This window comes from Hyperolius riggenbachi, chromosome 5, assembly GCF_040937935.1.
Source record: "Hyperolius riggenbachi isolate aHypRig1 chromosome 5, aHypRig1.pri, whole genome shotgun sequence".
In the NCBI taxonomy this organism is placed as follows: domain Eukaryota; kingdom Metazoa; phylum Chordata; class Amphibia; order Anura; family Hyperoliidae; genus Hyperolius; species Hyperolius riggenbachi.
This window is the reverse complement of record NC_090650.1, coordinates 1360001-1380955: the sequence shown is the minus strand read 5'-3', so window position 1 is coordinate 1380955 and position 20955 is coordinate 1360001. Positions and strand designations below refer to the sequence as shown.

Sequence of the window (20955 nt, the reverse complement as noted above, 5' to 3'; positions counted from 1 at the left end):
TAGGACAAGTGCTTGTACTGTACCTCCAATGGGAGGACAGAGCTGCTCCTGTGCAGCAGAGAATGTACCAGGGCATGCTGGGATATTTCTAGGACAAGTGCTTGTACTGTACCTCCAATGGGAGGACAGAGCTGCTCCTGTGCAGCAGAGAATGTACCAGGGCATGCTGGTATATTTCTAGGACAAGTGCTTGTACTGTACATCCAATGGGGGGACAGAGCTGCTCCTGTGCAGCAGAGAATGTACCAGGGCATGCTGGGCCATTTCTAGGACAAGTGCTTGTACTGTACCTCCAATGGGAGGACAGAGCTGCTCCTGTGCAGCAGTGAATGCACCAGGGCATGCTGGGATATTTCTAGGGCAAGTGCTTGTACTGTACCTCCAATGGGAGGACAGAGCTGCTCCTGTGCAGCAGAGAATGCACCAGGGCATGCTGGGATATTTCTAGGGCAAGTGCTTGTACTGTACATCCAATGGGAGGACAGAGCTGCTCCTGTGCAGCAGATAATGCACCAGGGCATGCTGGGCCATTTCTAGGACAAGTGCTTGTACTGTACCTCCAATGGGAGTACAGAGCTGCTCCTGTGCAGCAGAGAATGTACCAGGGCATGCTGGGATATTTCTAGGACAAGTGCTTGTACTGTACCTCCAATGGGAGGACAGAGCTGCTCCTGTGCAGCAGAGAATGCACCAGGGCATGCTGGGCCATTTCTAGGACAAGTGCTTGTACTGTACCTCCAATGGGAGGACAGAGCTGCTCCTGTGCAGCAGAGAATGCACCAGGGCATGCTGGGATATTTCTAGGGCAAGTGCTTGTACTGTACCTCCAATGGGAGTACAGAGCTGCTCCTGTGCAGCAGAGAATGTACCAGGGCATGCTGGGATATTTCTAGGACAAGTGCTTGTACTGTACCTCCAATGGGAGTACAGAGCTGCTCCTGTGCAGCAGAGAATGTACCAGGGCATGCTGGGCCATTTCTAGGACAAGTGCTTGTACTGTACCTCCAATGGGAGTACAGAGCTGCTCCTGTGCAGCAGAGAATGTACCAGGGCATGCTGGGCCATTTCTAGGACAAGTGCTTGTACTGTACCTCCAATGGGAGGACAGAGCTGCTCCTGTGCAGCAGGGAATGCACCAGGGCATGCTGGGCCATTTCTAGGACAAGTGCTTGTACTGTACCTCCAATGGGAGGACAGAGCTGCTCCTGTGCAGCAGAGAATGTACCAGGGCATGCTGGGATATTTCTAGGACAAGTGCTTGTACTGTACCTCCTGCTGGCCGGTCACAATGGTGCTAGACATGCTTGTACACGTGGACGCCCGGCCCGCCCTGCATACGGAGAGAGCAGCAGTCTTGCTGGCCGGTCACAATTGTACACATGGACGCCATGATGGCGGTCACAACGGCGTTTGGCGTTCGACCTGCTTGTACACGTGGACGCCAGGCCCGCCCTGCATACGGAGAGAGCAGCAGCCTGCAGACAGTAACGCACATAACAGTCATTTCACGTGATTAAGGGAAAGTGAAGCAGAAGGGATAATATTTTCTCGAGCAAACGATTGTGGAGCATCGGGAGTTATTGCGGTTGAAGTTAATATTGGATCTGTGAAAGATATTAAAACCGCACGTTGCAAACGAAGGGGGCCGTTTTCATAAATTATTCATCCAGCCAATAAAAGTGACACGGCAACAGCCGCGGGCCCCGGGGAAATCATCGCATGTTTGTCTTTTACACACAGCAATCATCTATAATCTAAGGGACGGCAGCGGCCTACCAAACAATCGTACAGAAAGCGTGATCAGACTGACGGCTTCACATATAGACGCCGACGCACGCAATTAAAATGGAGATGAACGGGAGGAGGCGGCAGCCTGTCACCACATAACACACTCCCCGGAGATAGTGACCATATGTCACCCATTCTACAAAACGGACAGGGCTGCTGCACATGGGGCCTGACTGGACCAGAACAGCAGGAGGGAGGACGGGCTGCTGCACATGGAGGAGAGAGGAGGAGGAGGCGGCGGCCTGTCACCACATAACACACTCCCCGGAGATAGTGACCATATGTCACCCAGTCTACAAAACGGACAGGGGCTGCTGCACATGGAGGAGAGAGGAGGAGGCGGCGGCTGTCACCACATAGCACACTCCCCGGAGATAGTGACCACATGTCACCCATTCTACAAAACGGACAGAGGCTGCTGCACATGGGGCCTGACTGGACCAGAACAGGAAGGAGGGAGGACGGGCTGCTGCACATGGAGGAGAGAGGAGGAGGAGGCGGCGGCCTGTCACCACATAACACACTCCCCGGAGATAGTGACCATATGTCACCCAGTCTACAAAACGGACAGGGGCTGCTGCACATGGGGCCTGACTGGACAAGAACAGCAGGGGGGATGGGCTGCTGCACATGGAGGAGAGAGGAGAAGGGGGTGCAAATAAGGTGGGAAGCTGCTTATGGACACTGCTAGACAAGAAATGCTGCCCCCAGAGGCTGCACATGGGATGTGAGGGGGCTGCTGCACATGGGATGTGAGGGGGCTGCTGCACATGTGGCCAGGCTAGACAGGAAGAGGAGGAGGGGCGAATAGCTGCACATGGAGGAGAGAGGAGGAGGGGAGAAGGGGGAAGCTGCTTATGGACACTGCTAGACAAGGAATGCTGCCCCCAGAGGCTGCACATGGGATGTGAGGGGGCTGCTGCACATGTGGCCAGGCTAGACAGGAAGAGGAGGAGGGGCGGATAGCTGCACATGGAGGAGAGAGGAGGAGGGGAGAAGGAGGTTGCAAATAAGGGGGGGGGGAGCTGCTTATGGACACTGCTAGACAAGGAATGCTGCCCCCAGAGGCTGCACATGAAATGTGAGGGGGCTGCTGCACATGGGATGTGAGGGGGCTGCTGCACATGTGGCCAGGCTAGACAGGAAGAGGAGGAGGGGCGGATAGCTGCACATGGAGGAGAGAGGAGGGGGAGGGGGAGCTGCTTATGGACACTGCTAGACAAGGAATGCTGCCCCCAGAGGCTGCACATGAAATGTGAGGGGGCTGCTGCACATGGGGGAATCTGCTCTATATTGAAGAGGAGGACTGCTGCACACAGAATTGGGGTAGCACAAACTGTTGGTCATGGGGAGGAAAAGGTCTATGTCTGTCCTTATCATCCGGCTCCCCTTCACACAAGCCATACGACCCGCAGAAAAGGAAGAGGGATCTCCCATTCCAGAACTTTAACTAACCCCCTCATACATGCAGGCTAGTATAGCTCCTCCTCTAATCTTGATTGAAGGATCTGCCCCCGAGGAGCACACCCCTTCACTACATGACAGTCATCCTGCCACTTACACGACATCTGCCCGTTACATGCCAGACTCCCCCTGGTGCCGTCTCTTCCTGCACCAACCCTGCCGGACTAGCCACTACCACCGCAGCCACTCTCTGCTGACTCCGCCTTACAGTGAGCACAGGAGATCCGGAAACATCTTCACAGCTCCCACCGGGACTCCTCATTGGTTCACTCAGTGGGATGATGGGAATCATCTTCATGTGGAGCCCTGGCGGGGGCTACTAAGATAATACTGGCTGGTCCGGCTGGACTCTAGTGCTCAGACGAAGGGTGGAGAACGGCGGTGATACTGGCTGGTCCGGCAGGGTTCTAGTGCTCAGAAGAAGGATGGAGAGCGGTGGTGATGCTGGCCAGTCCGGCAGGGTTGTAGTGTTCAGAAGAAGGATGGAGAGCGGTGGTGATACTGGCTGGTTCGGCAGGGTTCTAGTGTTCAGAAGGGTGGAGAACGGCGGTGATACTGGCTGGCCTGGCAGGGTTGTAGTGTTCATAAGAAGGGTCGAGAGCGGCGGTGATACTGGCTGGTCCGGCAGGATTTTAGCGTTCAGAAGAAGGATGGAGAGGGGAGGTGATACTGGCTGGTCCGGCAGGGTTCTAGTGTTCAGATGAAGGGTGGAGAGCGGCGGTGATACTGGCTGGTCCGGCAGGGTTCTAGCGTTCAGAAGAAGGATGGAGAGTGGCGGTGATACTGGCTGGTCCGGCAGGGTTCTAGTGTTCAGAAGAAGGGTGGAGAGAGCGGTGGTGATACTGGCTGGCCTGGCAGGGTTCGAGTGTTCAGAAGAAGGGTGGAGAGCGGCAGTGATACTGGCTGGTCCGGCAGGGTTCTAGTGCTCAGAAGAAGGGTGGAGAGTGGCGGTGATACTGGCTGGTCCAGCAGGGTTCTAGTGCTCAGAAGAAGGGTGGAGAGTGGCAGTGATACTGGCTGGTCCGGCAGGGTTCTAGTGTTCAGAAGAAGGGTCGAGAGCGGTGGTGATACTGGCTGGCCTGGCAGGGTTCTAGAGTTCAGAAGAAGGGTGGAGAGCGGCAGTGATACTGGCTGGTCCGTCACGGTTCTAGTGTTAAGAAAAAGGGTGGAGAGCGGCGATGATACTGGCTGGTCCGGCAGGGTTGTAGTGTTCAGAAAAAGGGTGGAGAGCATCGGTGATACTGGCTGGTCCGGCAGGGTTCTAGAGTTCAGAAGAAGGGTGGAGAGCAGTGGTGATACTGGCTGGTCCGGCAGGGTTGTAGTGTTCAGAAAAAGGGTGGAGAGCATAAGTGATACTGGCTGGTCTGGCAGGGTCTAGTGTTCAGAAGAAGGGTGGAGAGTGGCGGTGATACTGGCTGGTCCGGCAGGGTTCTAGCGTTCAGAAGAAGGATGGAGAGTGGCGGTGATACTGGCTGATCCAGCAGGGTTCTAGCGTTCAGAAGGATAGAGAGCGGAGGTGATACTGGCTGGTCCGGCAGGGTTCTAGTGTTCAGAAGAAGGGTGGAGAGAGCGGCGGTGATACTGGCTGGCCTGGCAGGGTTCGAGTGTTCAGAAGAAGGGTGGAGAGCGGCAGTGATACTGGCTGGTCCGGCAGGGTTCTAGTGCTCAGAAGAAGGGTGGAGAGTGGCGGTGATACTGGCTGGTCCAGCAGGGTTCTAGTGCTCAGAAGAAGGGTGGAGAGTGGCGGTGATACTGGCTGGTCGGGCAGAGTTCTAGTGTTAAGGAGAAGGGTGGAGGGCGGCAGTGATACTGGCTGGTCCGTCACGGTTCTAGTGTTCAGAGAAAGGGTGGAGAGCGGCGATGATACTGGCTGGTCCGGCAGGGTTGTAGTGTTCAGAAAAAGGGTGGAGAGCATCGGTGATACTGGCTGGTCCGGCAGGGTTCTAGAGTTCAGAAGAAGGGTGGAGAGCAGTGGTGATACTGGCTGGTCCGGCAGGGTTGTAGTGTTCAGAAAAAGGGTGGAGAGCATAAGTGATACTGGCTGGTCTGGCAGGGTTCTAGTGTTCAGAAGAAGGGTGGAGAGTGGCGGTGATACTGGCTGGTCCGGCAGGGTTCTAGAGTTCAGAAGAAGGGTGGAGAGCGGTGGTGATACTGGCTGGCCTGGCAGGGTTCTAGTGTTCAGAATAAGGGTGGAGAGCGGTGGTGATACTGGCTGGCCTGGCAGGGTTCTAGAGTTCAGAAGAAGGGTGGAGAGTGGCGGTGATACTGGCTGGTCCGGCAAGGTTCTTGAGTTCAGAAGGGTGGAGAGTGGTGGTGATACTGGCTGGCCTGGCAGGGTTCTAGAGTTCAGAAGAAGGGTGGAGAGTGGCGGTGATACTGGCTGGTCCGGCAGGGTTCTTGAGTTCAGAAGGGTGGAGAGCGGCAGTGATACTGGCTGGCCTGGCAGGGTTCTAGAGTTCAGAAGAAGGGTGGAGAGTGGCGGTGATACTGGCTGGTCCGGCAGGGTTCTAGAGTTCAGAAGAAGGGTGGAGAGCGGTGGTGATACTGGCTGGCCTGGCAGGGTTCTAGAGTTCAGAAGATGGGTGGAGAGTGGCGGTGATACTGGCTGGTCCGGCAGGGTTCTAGAGTTCAGAAGGGTGGAGAGCGGCAGTGATACTGGCTGGCCTGGCAGGGTTCTAGAGTTCAGAAGAAGGGTGGAGAGTGGCGGTGATACTGGCTGGTATGGCAGGGTTCTAGAGTTCAGAAGAAGGGTGGAGAGCGGTGGTGATACTGGCTGGCCTGGCAGGGTTCTAGAGTTCAGAAGATGGGTGGAGAGTGGCGGTGATACTGGCTGGTCCGGCAGGGTTCTAGCATTCAGAAGAAGGATGGAGAGCGGCGGTGATACTGGCTGGTCCGTCAGGGTTGTAGCGTTCAGAAGAAGGATGGAGAGCGGAGGTGATACTGGCTGGTCCGGCAGGGTTCTAGAGTTCAGAAGAAGGGTGGAGAGCGGTGGTGATACTGGCTGGCCTGGCAGGGTTCTAGAGTTCAGAAGATGGGTGGAGAGTGGCGGTGATACTGGCTGGCCTGGCAGGGTTCTAGCGTTTAGAAGAAGGATGGAGAGCGGTGGTGATACTGGCTGGCCTGGCAGGATTCTAGAGTTCAGAAGAAGGGTGGAGAGTGGCGGTGATACTGGCTGGTCCGGCAGGGTTCTAGTGCTCAGAAGAAGGGTCGAGAGCGGTGGTGATACTGGCTGGTCCGGCAGGGTTCTAGCGTTCAGAAGAAGGGTGGAGAGCGGTGGTGATACTGGCTGGTCCGGCAGGGTTCTAGAGTTCAGAAGAAGGATGGAGAGCGGCGGTGATACTGGCTGGTCCGGCAGGGTTCTAGAGTTCAGAAGAAGGGTGGAGAGTGGCGGTGATACTGGCTGGTCCGGCAGGGTTCTAGTGCTCAGAAGAAGGGTCGAGAGCGGTGGTGATACTGGCTGGTCCGGCAGGGTTCTAGCGTTCAGAAGAAGGGTGGAGAGCGGTGGTGATACTGGCTGGTCCGGCAGGGTTCTAGAGTTCAGAAGAAGGGTGGAGAGTGGCGGTGATACTGGCTGGTCCGGCAGGGTTCTAGCGTTCAGAAGAAGGGTGGAGAGCGGTGGTGATACTGGCTGGTCCGGCAGGGTTCTAGAGTTCAGAAGAAGGATGGAGAGCGGCGGTGATACTGGCTGGTCCGGCAGGGTTCTAGCGTTCAGAAGAAGGGTGGAGAGTGGTGGTGATACTGGCTGGTCCGGCAGGGTTCTAGCGTTCAGAAGAAGGGTGGAGAGTGGTGGTGATACTGGCTGGTCCGGCAGGGTTCTAGAGTTCAGAAGAAGGATGGAGAGCGGCGGTGATACTGGCTGGTCCGGCAGGGTTCTAGCGTTCAGAAGAAGGGTGGAGAGTGGTGGTGATACTGGCTGGTCCGGCAGGGTTCTAGCGTTCAGAAGAAGGGTGGAGAGTGGCGGTGATACTGGCTGGTCCAGCAGGGTTCTAGCGTTCAGAAGAAGGGTGGAGAGTGGTGGTGATACTGGCTGGTCCGGCAGGGTTCTAGCGTTCAGAAGAAGGATGGAGAGCGGCGGTGATACTGGCTGGTCCGGAAGGTTCGGTGCAGAGATGGGAAGGGAGGGTGCCCGGGGGAGTCTGCCATAGAGTGGCCAGACATCTGATAAGTTCCGGGGACCTTTGTGGCTTAAGCCATGGGCAACAGCGAATGAAGTGGCGGACCTCAGCAACTGAAGGGGTGGATCTCAGCGACTGAATGGGCAGATCTTAGTGACTAAATAGGCGGATCCCAGCCAATGAAAGGGCGGTTCTCAGCCAATGAAGGGGAGGAGCTGTTTTGTAGTGCTGAAGGCGGCAACACATATCCTCGCTCCCGATTCCTGCGGCACACAGGAGCAATGTTTAGGAAAATAGCCATTATTCACCTGATTTATTCTCGGTCAGACATCACCCAGGTGAAGCTGCCGGTAAACCCTAAACTATGTCAGGTGACAGGAAGCTCACACGCTGCAAGCTAAAGCATATATCCCCAGGGAAGAGAGCCAGCCCATCTGAGCTTACACACATCCAATACTGGTTAGCCAATGATTGGGCAATATAACCACCCCCAAGTAGCTTATTATGCTGTGTATTGGGTGGTAGTGTGGTGGCCGGTGACTAGATTGTCCTAGGTGACAAGACTTCAGGCTTTCAGTGAAGGTAAGTTTTATAAAATGTGTGCCATTTCTGCTGACAGATTTACCGTTATCTTAGTAACGTTGTGACCTCATCTTCCTGCACATTCCCATAGGAACACAGGACTAGAAGAAATCCAGAAATAGGAAATAACATTTTCCACACTGCCAAAATTAAACATTGCTAAAAACACAACAGTTTTATATTTCACGTCTTTCTGGGTATTAGTGGTTCATTTTTCCAGGACTGTGGAGTCGGTACAAAAATCTTCCGACTCCTCAGTTTCTGAAACCACGATTTCGACTCCGGGTGCCCAAAATTGCCCCGACTCCGACTCCTCGACTCCGACTCCAACTCCACAGCCCTGCATTTTTCACTTAAAAAGTAAAAAAAAAAAAAAAAATGAATTGCAGACTCTTAAGGGGTTGAGATGTGTAAGTCCCGCCCCCTGTGACATCATGCTCCTGTGATTATTGCAGGAAATAGAGCTTTATATGGGACTTACCTCAATCTGCTCCAGAGTGTCCTGCAGCTTGGAGTGCAGCTCACTGTAAGCAAAACACAAACATGGAGCATTATGTACTGCGGGAAACATCCTCGTCACTACTGCAACTCAGCCCCTCCCCCCCTGATCCAGCCCCCCAACCCTTGGCTGCGAGAAATATCCTCGTCACTGCAACTCAGCCCCTCCCCCCCTGACCTAGTCCCCCAACCCTGGGCTGCGGGAAACATCCTCGTCACTGCTGCAACTCAGCCCCTCCCCCCCGACCTACTCCCCCAACCCTGGGCTGCGAGAAATATCCTCGTCACTGCTGCAACTCAGCCCCTCCCCCCCTAGACCCAGCCCCTCAAACCTGGGCTGCGAGAAACATCCTCGTTACTACTGCAACTCAGCCTCCCCCCCCCCCCTGATCCAGCCCCCCAACCCTGGGCTGCGAGAAACCTCGTCACTGCAACTCAGCACCCGCAGTCCCCCACCCTGGCCCTCAGCCCCAAACCCAACTCAGCTGTGTTTCCTGTCTGTGCCGTGACACAAGCTCCACCCCCGCTATACGGTCAGATGTTGCCATGGCAGCGTTTCCTGTCTGTGCCGTGACACAAGCTCCATCCCCGCTATACGGTCAGAAGCCACCATGGCGGCGTTCCTGTCTGTGCCGTGACACAAGCTCCATCCCCGCTATACAGTCAGATGTTGCCATGGCAGCGTTATCTGTCTGTGCCGTGACAAGCTCCATCCCCGCTGTATGGTCAGAAGTCGCCATGGCGGTGTTTCCTGTCTGTGCGGTGACACAAGCTCCATCCCCGCTGTACGGTCAGAAGTCGCCATGGTGGCATTTCCCGTCTGTGCCGTGACAAGCTCCATCCCCGCTGTACGGTCAGAAGCCACCATGGCGGCGTTCCTGTCTGTGCCGTGACACAAGCTCCATCCCCGCTATACAGTCAGAAGTCGCCATGGCGGCGTTTCCTGTCTGTGCCGTGACACAAGCTCCATCCCCGCTATACGGTCAGAAGTCGCTGTCACGGAACAGCCGTGAGAAACGAAAAAGCAACCGCAGTCTGTTTCCTGCCTCGATTGCCGTTGCGCTGCCAAATCAGAATCTCATGTCTGTGGATACCAGGCAGTCCAGCCTGGAGGGTCTCTGCTGTCTTCATAAGAGCAGCAGAGTTCTTTTCATGAAGCCTGGTGCGTGTGACCTGTTAGCCAGAGGTGTAAACTCAAAGCTTGTCCAAGCTAATTTCACATTCAGATGTTAATTAAAGGAACCAAAAGGTCCTTTTCATACAGGGAGATCCTAGGAAGCTAGTCACAGCTTGACACCAGACAGCCTGGCTGCAGCCTTACCAGGAAGAAATGAATGTATTATATAATGTTTTGCATATTTACAGAATACAGTAAATAGGGTAATTATGAGAGCGGTATCATTGGATCCGTAGGGTCATGCTGAATCTCTTAATACCAGTCGAGAGGGGCCTGGGGCCCCTACAACCCAGGTATGAATCTTCTCAGGAACCTGACCCGCTGCCCTAGCCATGTCTGATGTCATATTAATCTGTATTTTCCGACAAGTATGAATCGGTTATCCCCCTAAATATAACGTGTATCGTTCATGAGTTACAACATTTTATAAGTTTAGCCCTAAAATCTCTCAGAGGGAATGAACTGTCATTGGTGGGTTACTCAGAGGGGGCCGGTATTGCCACACCCCCAAACCAGCTTCATCAAAAGCACATGGCCGGCAGGCGGGCCCTCAGTCCTCCAAATTCCACCTTCACGAAAGCACACTGCCAGCCAGGGGACCATGTGGTTGGCGGCCATCTTGTCTGAGCTGAAACAAAGGACACATGGATAGCGGCCATCTTGTCTGAACTGAACAAAGGACATTTTCCATTTTGCTTGGATTTTAAACTTTGCTGAACTGAACAAAAGGAACTCTACAAGTTTTCCCAGAACGGACATATTTCCACAAACTAAGTATTTTCTCCTTTTTTATTTCATACTGGCTATTACTGTTTTAATAATTGTTGATTTTAATAATTGTCTGTATATATTAATTATTTATATTGCCGTGAATAAAAGACTTCATCAAAGTCATTCACTGTTCCGCTACCCTGCTTATCAGCCGCACAACTGAACCAGACTTCTGAAGAGACGCTACTATTGTTGAGATCTAGACAGAATAGAGTGTGTTTAACCGTTTTTATTTGCAGGTCGAGAAATAACCAGTTAGTGAGTTCCTCTGTCTCAGAAAACAGAGGTGGTGGCAGTTATACCCTGAAATAGTGTGTAAAGTTGTAATTACCGTACCTCACAGGCTCCCTTCTGGTTTGTCTGCGGCCAATTCCCAACGGTTCCTACGCATTGACTGCAACCAGAGTTCGCACGATCCGTGCGCTGGCACTGTTTGGAAGGCATTTCGCGGTCTGACCACTAGGGCTCCTGTGACAGTCGCCATGGCGGCATTTCCTGTCTGTGCCGTGACAAGGGCTCCACCCCTGCTATACGGTCAGAAGCCACTTTGGCGGCGTTTCCTGTCTGTGCGTTGACAAGCTCCATCCCCGCTGTGCGGTCAGAAGTGGCCATGGCTGCGTTTCCTGTCTGTGCCGTGACAGAATCTCAACCCCACGCTGTACGGTCAGAATTCGCCATGGCGGCGTTTCCTGTCTGTGCTGCGACACAAGCTCTATCCCCGCTGTGCGGTCAGAAGTCGCCATGGCTGCGCTTCCTGTCTTAAGCTCTTCCCTGTAATTACCCGCTCTTCTGATTCTTCATTAAGCCACTCAAGTCTTATTTCTGCTAAAAATACCTTCAATCAACGACGCTCACTCAATTGTCTAATTAGACTCCTTAAAGTTAAGTATTTTAATGGAATCTAATCGGAAATAAAACGCCAATGATGCCGACCTGCTCTGTAACCTCTGGAGGCAAAAGCACCACTTGTAAATCTGCATGTATAATTATTTCCAGCCTGGAGCACCTGTCCTGCTATCCACCCTGATACATCTCCATTCCTGCCGATCTCCAGCCTGGAGCCCTGTCTGGCCTGCTATCCACCCTGATGCATCTCCATTCCTGCTGATCCAGCCTGGAGAGAGCCCATCTGTCCAGCTATTCACCCTGATACATCTCCATTCCTGCTGATCTCCAGCCTGGAGAGCCCATCTGGCCTGCTATCCACCCTGATGCATCTCCATTCCTGCCGATCTCCAGCCTGGAGCCCTGTCTGGCCTGCTATCCACCCTGATGCATCTCCATTCCTCCTGATCTCCAGCCTGGAGTCCTGCCTGGCCTGCTATCCACCCTGATACATCTCCATTCCTGCTGATCTCCTGCCTGGAGAGCCCATCTGGCCTGCTATCCACCCTGATGCATCTCCATTCCTGCTGATCTCCAGCCTGGAGCCCCATCTGGCCTGCTATCCACCCTGATGCATCTCCATTCCTGCTGATCTCCTGCCTGGAGAGCCCATCTGGCCTGCTATCCACCCTGATGCATCTCTATTCCTGCTGATCTCCAGCCTGGAGCCCCATCTGGCCTGCTATCCACCCTGATACATCTCCATTCCTGCTGATCCACCCTGATGTATCCATCCCTGCTGATCTCCAGCCTGGAGCTCCGTCTGGCCTGCTATCCACCTTGATGCATCTCCATTCCTGCTGACCTCCAGCCTGGAGAGCCCATCTGTCCTGCTATCCACCCTGATGCATCTCCATTCCTGCTGATCTCCAGCCTGGAGCCCATCTGGCCTGCTATCCACCCTGATGCATCTCCATTCCTGCTGATCTTCAGCCTGGAGCCCCATCTGTCCAGCTATCCACCCTGATGCATCTCTATTCCTGCTGATCTTCAGCCTGGAGCCCCATCTGTCCAGCTATCCACCCTGGTGCATCTCCATTCCTGCCGATCTCCAGCCTGGAGCCCCATCTGTCCAGCTATCCACCCTGGTGCATCTCCATTCCTGCTGATCTTCAGCCTGGAGCCCCATCTGGCCTTCTATCCACCCTGATGCATCTCCATTCCTGCTGACCTCCAGCCTGGAGAGCCCATCTGGCCTGCTGTCCACCCTAATGCATGTCCTTTCCTGCTGACCTCCAGCCTGGAGCCCCATCTGACCTGCTATCCACCCTAATGCATCTCCATTCCTGCTGATCTTCAGCCTGGAGCCCCATCTGACCAGCTATCCACCCTGATGCATCTCTATTCCTGCTGATCTCCAGCCTGGAGCCCCATCTGACCAGCTATCCACCCTGATGCATCTCTATTCCTGCTGACCTCCAGCCTGGAGAGCCCATCTGGCCTGCTGTCCACCCTAATGCATGTCCTTTCCTGCTGACCTCCAGCCTGGAGCCCTGTCTGGCCGGCTATCCACCCTGATGCACCTCCATTCCTGCTGATCTCCAGCCTGGAGCCCAACTGGCCTGCTATCCACTCTGATGCACCTCCATTCCTGCTGATCTCCAGCCTGGAGCCCAACTGGCCTGCTATCCACCCTGATGCTTCTCCATTCCGGCTGATCTCTAGCCTGGAGCCCTGTCTGACCTGCTATCCACCCTGATGCATCTCCATTCCTGCTGATCCCCAGCCTGGAGCCCCATCTGTCCAGCTATCCACCCTGGTGCATCTCCATTCCTGCTGATCTCCAGCCTGGAGCCCTGTCTGACCTGCTATCCACCCTGATGCTTCTCCATTCCTGCTGATCTTCAGCCTGGAGCCCTGTCTTGCCTGCTATCCACCCTGATGCTTCTCCATTCCTGCTGATCTCCAGCCTGGAGCCCCGTCTGACCTGCTATCCACCCTGATGCATCTCCATTCCTGCTGATCTCCTGCCTGGAGCCCCATCTGGCCTGCTATCCACCATGATGCTTCTCCATTCCTGCTGATCTCCAGTCTGGAGCCCCATCTGGCCTGCTATCTACCCTGATGTATCCATTCCTGCTGATCTCCTGCCTGGAGCCCCATCTGGCCTACTATCCACCCTGATGCCCCTCCATTCCTGCTGATCTCCAGCCCGGAGCCCCGTCTGGCCTGCTATCCACCCTGATGCTTCTCCATTCCTGCTGATCTCCAGCCTGGAGCCCCATCTGGCCTGCTATCCATCCACCCTAATGCATCTCCATTCCTGCTGATCTCCAGCCTGGAGCCCCATCTGGCCTGCTATCCACTCTGATGCATCTCCATTCCTGCCATTCTCCAGTCTGGAGCGCCGTCTGGCCTGCTACTGCTACATAGCACCCCCTAATGACTGCAGCTCTGGCCTAACACTGCTACTGCCTATAGAGCGCTCCCTAGTGGCTGCATCTCTGGCCTAACACTGCTACTGCCTATAGAGCACTCCTAGTGGCTGCAGCTCTGGCCTAACACTGCTACTGCCTATAGAGCTGCCCCTAGTGGCTGCAGCTCTGGACTAACATTGCTACTGTCTATAATCCGCCCCCTAGTGGCTGCAGCTCTGGCCTAACACTGCTACTGCCTATAGAGCGCCCCCTAGTGGCTGCAGCTCTGGCCTAACACTGCTACTGCCTATAGAGCACCCCCTAGTGGCTGCAGTTATGGCCTAACACTGCTACTGCCTATAGAGCTCCCCCTAGTGGCTGCAGCTCTGGCCTAACACTGCTACTGCCTATAGAGTGCCCCCTAGTGGCTGCAGCTCTGGCCTAACACTGCTACTTCCTATAGAGTGCCCCCTAGTGGCTGCAGCTCTGGCCTAATGCTGCCACTGCCTGTAGAGCCCCCTAGTGGCTGCAGCTCTGGCCAAACACTGCTACTGCCTATAAAGCGCCCCTGGTGGCTGCAGCTATGGCCTAACACTGCTACTGCCTATAGAGCGCCCCCTAGTGGCTGCAGCTCTGGCCTAACACTGCTACTGCCTTTAGAGCACCCCCTAGTGGCTGCAGCTCTGACCTAACACTACTACTACCTATAGAGCGCCCCCTAGTGGCTGCAGCTCTGGCCTAACACTGCTACTGCCTGTAGAGCCCCCCTAGTGGCTGCAGCTCTGGTCTAACACTGCTACTGCCTATAGAGCCCCCCCCCCTAGTGGCTACAGCTCTGGCCTAACACTGCTACTGCCTATAGAGCGCCCCCTAGTGGCTGCAGCTCTGGCCTAACACTGCTACTGCCTATAGAGCGCCTCCTAGTGGCTGCAGCTCTGGCCTAACACTGCTACTGCCTATAGAGCGCCCCCTAGTGGCTGCAGCTCTGGCCTAACACTGCTACTGCCTATAGAGTGCCCCCTAGTGGCTGCAGCTCTGGCCTAACACTGCTACTGCCTATAGAGCGCTCCCTAATGGCTGCAGCTATGGTCTAACACTGCTACTGCCTATAGAGCCCCCTAGTGGCTGCAGCTCTGGCCTAACACTGCTACTGCCTATAGAGCGCTCCCTAATGGCTGCAGCTATGGTCTAACACTGCTACTGCCTATAGAGCCCCCCTAGTGGCTGCAGCTCTGGCCTAACACTGCTACTGCCTATAGAGCACCCCCTAATGGCTGCAGCTCTGGCCTAACACTGCTACTGCCTATAGAAAGCCCCCTAGTGGCTGCAGCTCTGGCCTAACGCTGCTACTGCCTATAGAGTGCCCCCTAGTGGCTGCAGCTCTGGCCTAACACTGCTACTGCCTATAGAGTGCCCCCTAGTGGCTGCAGCTCTGGCCTAACACTGCTACTGCCTATAGAGCACCCCCTAGTGGCTGCAGCTCTGGCCTAACGCTGCTACTGCCTATAGAGCGCCCCCTAGTGGCTGCAGCTCTCGCCTAATGCTGCTACTGCCTATAGAGCACCCCCTAGTGGCTGCAGCTCTGGCCTAACACTGCTACTGCCTATAGAGCGCCCCCTAGTGGCTGCAGCTCTGGCCTAACACTGCTACTGCCTATAGAGTGCCCCCTAGTGGCTGCAGCTCTGGCCTAACACTGCTACTGCCTATAGAGCGCCCCCTAGTGGCTGCAGCTCTCGCCTAATGCTGCTACTGCCTATAGAGCACCCCCTAGTGGCTGCAGCTCTGGCCTAACACTGCTACTGCCTATAGAGCGCCCCCTAGTGGCTGCAGCTCTGGCCTAACACTGCTACTGCCTATAGAGTGCCCCCTAGTGGCTGCAGCTCTGGCCTAACACTGCTACTGCCTATAGAGCGCCCCCTAGTGGCTGCAGCTCTGGCGCTTTGAGTCTGCCAGGAGAAAAGTGCATTATAAATGTTGTTTGTCGTGTGTACAGTGTATGTGTATGTGTGAATCATTTGTATATAAGCAGCAGGGTGGAAAGAAGTGGACAAGCTGTATCATGAGCTTCCCATACTCTGATTAAGCTGCATTTATACATAGATGGTGATTTATATTGCTATAGCACTTTCACCTATCAGCACAGTTATCAGATGGATCCAGACGAAGCCCCAATCTGGGGCGTAACGCAGAGATTTCTTTGGGGTTTTTGAGTTCTGCACATTTAGTGCAGCTATAGGTGTATCCAGGTGGGTTTTTAGCCTTGTATACTCGGAAACACTTTTATTTATTTTATTTATTGTATTTATAAAGCGGCAACATATTATGTGGTGCTGGACATTGGTTAAAGAGAACTAGGGGGAAGCCTCAGGGTCCCAATAAGGCTTCCCCCTCCCCTGTAGCTGCAGGGAATCCAGCGCTGGCTCTCCCGAAGTCTCTGGCAATCCTGGCTCAACAAGCCTGATAAGGCTTGCTATATTTACCTTCCCTGGCTCCAGTGGGGGGCGCTGTTGCTGCTCTCAGCACAGAGATAGGGGACTACGCAGGCGCAGGAGACTTGCAGGAGACTTGTGCCTGCGCAGTACAGCGGCCCGACAGCGATCGGCTATTTCCGCCTATCTACGAGCGGAGAGCCGATAGTGCGCCTGCGCTGGAGCCGGAAAGGTAAATATTTACAGCCCCGCCGTTCCGGGAGCTTTTTCGCCGCCGCCGTGGGACCGAGGAGGACAGGGGAAGCCTCAATAGGATCCGGAGGCTTCCCCCACCCCAGGTGAGTAGTACCCCCCAGCACAATATGAATACAAGGTAATGCTTAATCAGTCACTGGAGGGGAGCATGGGGATTTGGCAAGTCCAGTTCACTCAGATCCATAGGATGGCTGTACAAGGCTTACAATCTAGAGGGAGAGGTAAGGACCCGGAAGGTAGGGGACCAGAGTTCAGCTGTGGGTTTAGAGCACTTGTGAGGGGTAGTAGGCCAGAGTGAAAAGGTGAGTTTTGAGGGCCCTCTTGAAGATGTTGAAGGAGAGGGTTGCCCTAATGGGTGGAGGTAGGGAGTTCCATAGTGTTGGAGCAGCTCTTGAGAAGTCCTGGAGGCGTGCATGGGACTGGGTGATGCGGGGGGCGGTCAGGCGAAGTTCATTGGAGGAGTGGCTAGGTGTGTATCTCTGAGTAAGATCAGAAACGTAGGTTGGGCAGGTACAATTAGAATTGGTGATCGAGGACTTCACAATAATAATCACTGCTAGAAACACAAGAATAGAGCTTACCTGATGCAGCTGTAGTGCTTGAATGTGCTGGCCGCTTTCTGACACTCCAAACATAGCTGAATAGCTCCGGGGTAATCTTCCTCCTGCATAGATACAACACATCCGTCAGTCAGGCCCCAGGCTCTGTATGGCTGCTACACATCAGTCAGTCAGGCCCCGGGCTCTGTATGGGCAGCTACACATCAGTCAGTCAGGCCCCGGGCTCTGTATGGGCTGCTACACATCGGTCAGTCAGGCCCCGGGCTCTGTATGGGCTGCTACACATCGGTCAGTCAGGCCCCGGGCTCTGTATGGGCTGCTACACATCAGTCAGTCAGGCCCCGGGCTCTGTATGGGCTGCTACACATCAGTCAGGCCCCGGGCTCTGTATGGGCTGCTACACATCAGTCAGTCAGGCCCCGGGCTCTGTATGGGCAGCTACACATCAGTCAGTCAGGCCCCGGGCTCTGTATGGGCAGCTACACATCAGTCAGTCAGGCCCCGGGCTCTGTATGGGCAGCTACACATCGGTCAGTCAGGCCCCGGGCTCTGTATGGGCTGCTACACATCAGTCAGTCAGGCCCCGGGCTCTGTATGGGCAGCTACACATCAGTCAGTCAGGCCCCGGGCTCTGTATGGGCAGCTACACATCAGTCAGTCAGGCCCCGGGCTCTGTATGGGCAGCTACACATCAGTCAGTCAGGCCCCGGGCTCTGTATGGGCAGCTACACATCAGTCAGTCAGGCCCCGGGCTCTGTATGGGCTGCTACACATCAGTCAGTCAGGCCCCGGGCTCTGTATGGGCTGCTACACATCAGTCAGTCAGGCCCCGGGCTCTGTATGGGCTGCTACACGTCAGTCAGGCCCCGGGCTCTGTATAGGCTGCTACACATCAGTCAGTCAGGCCCCGGGCTCTGTATGGGCTGCTACACATCAGTCAGTCAGGCCCCGGGCTCTGTATGGGCTGCTACACATCAGTCAGGCCCCGGGCTCTGTATGGGCAGCTACACATCAGTCAGGCCCCGGGCTCTGTATGGGCTGCTACACATCAGTCAGGCCCTGGGCTCTGTATGGGCTGCTACACATCAGTCAGGCCCCGGGCTCTGTATAGGCTGCTACACATCAGTCAGTCAGGCCCCGGGCTCTGTATGGGCTGCTACACATCAGTCAGTCAGGCCCCGGGCTCTGTATGGGCTGCTACACATCAGTCAGTCAGGCCCCGGGCTCTGTATGGGCTGCTACACATCGGTCAGTCAGGCCCCGGGCTCTGTATGGGCTGCTACACATCGGTCAGTCAGGCCCCGGGCTCTGTATGGGCAGCTACACATCAGTCAGGCCCCGGGCTCTGTATGGGCTGCTACACGTCAGTCAGGCCCCGGGCTCTGTATGGGCTGCTACACATCAGTCAGGCCCCGGGCTCTGTATGGGCAGCTACACATCAGTCAGGCCCCGGGCTCTGTATGGGCAGCTACACGTCAGTCAGTCAGGCCCCGGGCTCTGTATGGGCTGCTACACATCAGTCAGGCCCCGGGCTCTGTATGGGCTGCTACACATCAGTCAGTCAGGCCCCGGGCTCTGTATGGGCTGCTACACATCGGTCAGTCAGGCCCCGGGCTCTGTATGGCTGCTACACATCGGTCAGTCAGGCCCCGGGCTCTGTATGGGCTGCTACACATCGGTCAGTCAGGCCCCGGGCTCTGTATGGGCAGCTACACATCGGTCAGTCAGGCCCCGGGCTCTGTATGGCAGCTACACGTCAGTCAGTCAGGCCCCGGGCTCTGTATGGGCTGCTACACATCAGTCAGTCAGGCCCCGGGCTCTGTATGGGCAGCTACACATCAGTCAGTCAGGCCCTGGGCTCTGTATGGGCAGCTACACATCAGTCAGGCCCCGGGCTCTGTATGGGCTGCTACACATCAGTCAGGCCCCGGGCTCTGTATGGGCAGCTACACATCAGTCAGGCCCCGGGCTCTGTATGGGCTGCTACACATCAGTCAGTCAGACCCCGGGCTCTGTATGGGCTGCTACACATCAGTCAGTCAGGCCCCGGGCTCTGTATGGGCTGCTACACATCAGTCAGTCAGGCCCCGGGCTCTGTATGGGCAGCTACACATCAGTCAGTCAGGCCCCGGGCTCTGTATGGGCAGCTACACATCAGTCAGGCCCCGGGCTCTGTATGGGCTGCTACACATCAGTCAGTCAGGCCCTGGGCTCTGTATGGGCAGCTACACATCAGTCAGTCAGGCCCCGGGCTCTGTATGGGCTGCTACACATCAGTCAGTCAGGCCCCGGGCTCTGTATGGGCTGCTACACATCGGTCAGTCAGGCCCCGGGCTCTGTATGGGCTGCTACACATCAGTCAGGCCCCGGGCTCTGTATGGGCAGCTACACATCAGTCAGGCCCCGGGCTCTGTATGGGCTGCTACACATCAGTCAGGCCCCGGGCTCTGTATGGGCTGCTACACATCAGTCAGTCAGGCCCCGGGCTCTGTATGGGCTGCTACACATCGGTCAGTCAGGCCCCGGGCTCTGTATGGGCTGCTACACATCGGTCAGTCAGGCCCCGGGCTCTGTATGGGCTGCTACACATCAGTCAGTCAGGCCCCGGGCTCTGTATGGGCTGCTACACATCAGTCAGTCAGGCCCCGGGCTCTGTATGGGCTGCTACACATCCGTCAGTCAGGCCCCGGGCTCTGTATGGGCTGCTACACATCAGTCAGGCCCCGGGCTCTGTATGGGCTGCTACACATCAGTCAGGCCCCGGGCTCTGTATGGGCTGCTACACATCAGTCAGTCAGGCCCCGGGCTCTGTATGGGCAGCTACACATCAGTCAGTCAGGCCCCGGGCTCTGTATGGGCTGCTACACATCAGTCAGTCAGGCCCCGGGCTCTGTATGGGCAGCTACACATCAGTCAGTCAGGCCCCGGGCTCTGTATGGGCAGCTACACATCAGTCAGTCAGGCCCCGGGCTCTGTATGGGCTGCTACACATCGGTCAGTCAGGCCCCGGGCTCTGTATGGGCTGCTACACATCGGTCAGTCAGGCCCCGGGCTCTGTATGGGCTGCTACACATCAGTCAGTCAGGCCCCGGGCTCTGTATGGGCTGCTACACATCAGTCAGTAAAGCCCCGGGCTCTGTATGGGCTGCTACACATCAGTCAGTCAGGCCCCGGGCTCTGTATGGGCAGCTACACATCAGGCAGCACATCAGTCAGTCAGGCCCCGGGCTCTGTATGGGCTGCTACACATCAGTCAGTCAGGCCCCGGGCTCTGTATGGGCTGCTACACATCGGTCAGGCCCCGGGCTCTGTATGGGCTGCTACACATCAGTCAGTCAGGCCCCGGGCTCTGTATGGGCTGCTACACATCAGTCAGTCAGGCCCCGGGCTCTGTATGGGCTGCTACACATCGGTCAGGCCCCGGGCTCTGTATGGGCTGCTACACATCAGTCAGTCAGGCCCCGGGCTCTGTATGGGCTGCTACACATCAGTCAGTCAGGCCCGGGCTCTGTATGGGCTGCTACACATCAGTCAGTCAGGCCCCGGGCTCTGTATGGGCTGCTACACATCGGTCAGTCAGGCCCCGGGCTCTGTATGGGCTGCTACACATCAGTCAGGCCCCGGGCTCTGTATGGGCAGCTACACATCAGTCAGGCCCCGGGCTCTGTATGGGCTGCTACACATCAGTCAGGCCCCGGGCTCTGTATGGGCTGCTACACATCAGTCAGTCAGGCCCCGGGCTCTGTATGGGCTGCTACACATCAGTCAGTCAGGCCCCGGGCTCTGTATGGGCAGCTACACATCAGTCAGTCAGGCCCCGGGCTCTGTATGGGCTACTACACATCAATCAGTCAGGCCCCGGGCTCTGTATGGGCTGCTACACATCAGTCAGGCCCCGGGCTCTGTATGGGCTGCTACACATCAGTCAGTCAGGCCCCGGGCTCTGTATGGGCAGCTACACATCAGTCAGGCCCCGGGCTCTGTATGGGCTGCTACACATCAGTCAGTCAGGCCCCGGGCTCTGTATGGGCTGCTACACATCAGTCAGTCAGGCCCCGGGCTCTGTATGGGCTG

At 55.9% G+C, this 20955-nt stretch overlaps 1 protein-coding gene across 2 annotated transcripts in view; it reads right to left on the bottom strand.

Annotated features, from left to right (window-relative positions):
- The window catches only part of VPS50 (VPS50 subunit of EARP/GARPII complex), a 330838-nt gene that overhangs the window by 182438 nt on the left and 127445 nt on the right, over window positions 1-20955 (bottom strand). For both annotated transcript variants that reach the window (XM_068238471.1, XM_068238472.1), the window contains 2 exons: window positions 16903-16985; window positions 8431-8473 (listed from right to left, as the gene is read on the bottom strand). In XM_068238471.1, coding sequence (XP_068094572.1) covers window positions 8431-8473; window positions 16903-16985 — 126 coding nt within the window. The remainder of the gene's footprint in view (window positions 1-8430; window positions 8474-16902; window positions 16986-20955) is intronic.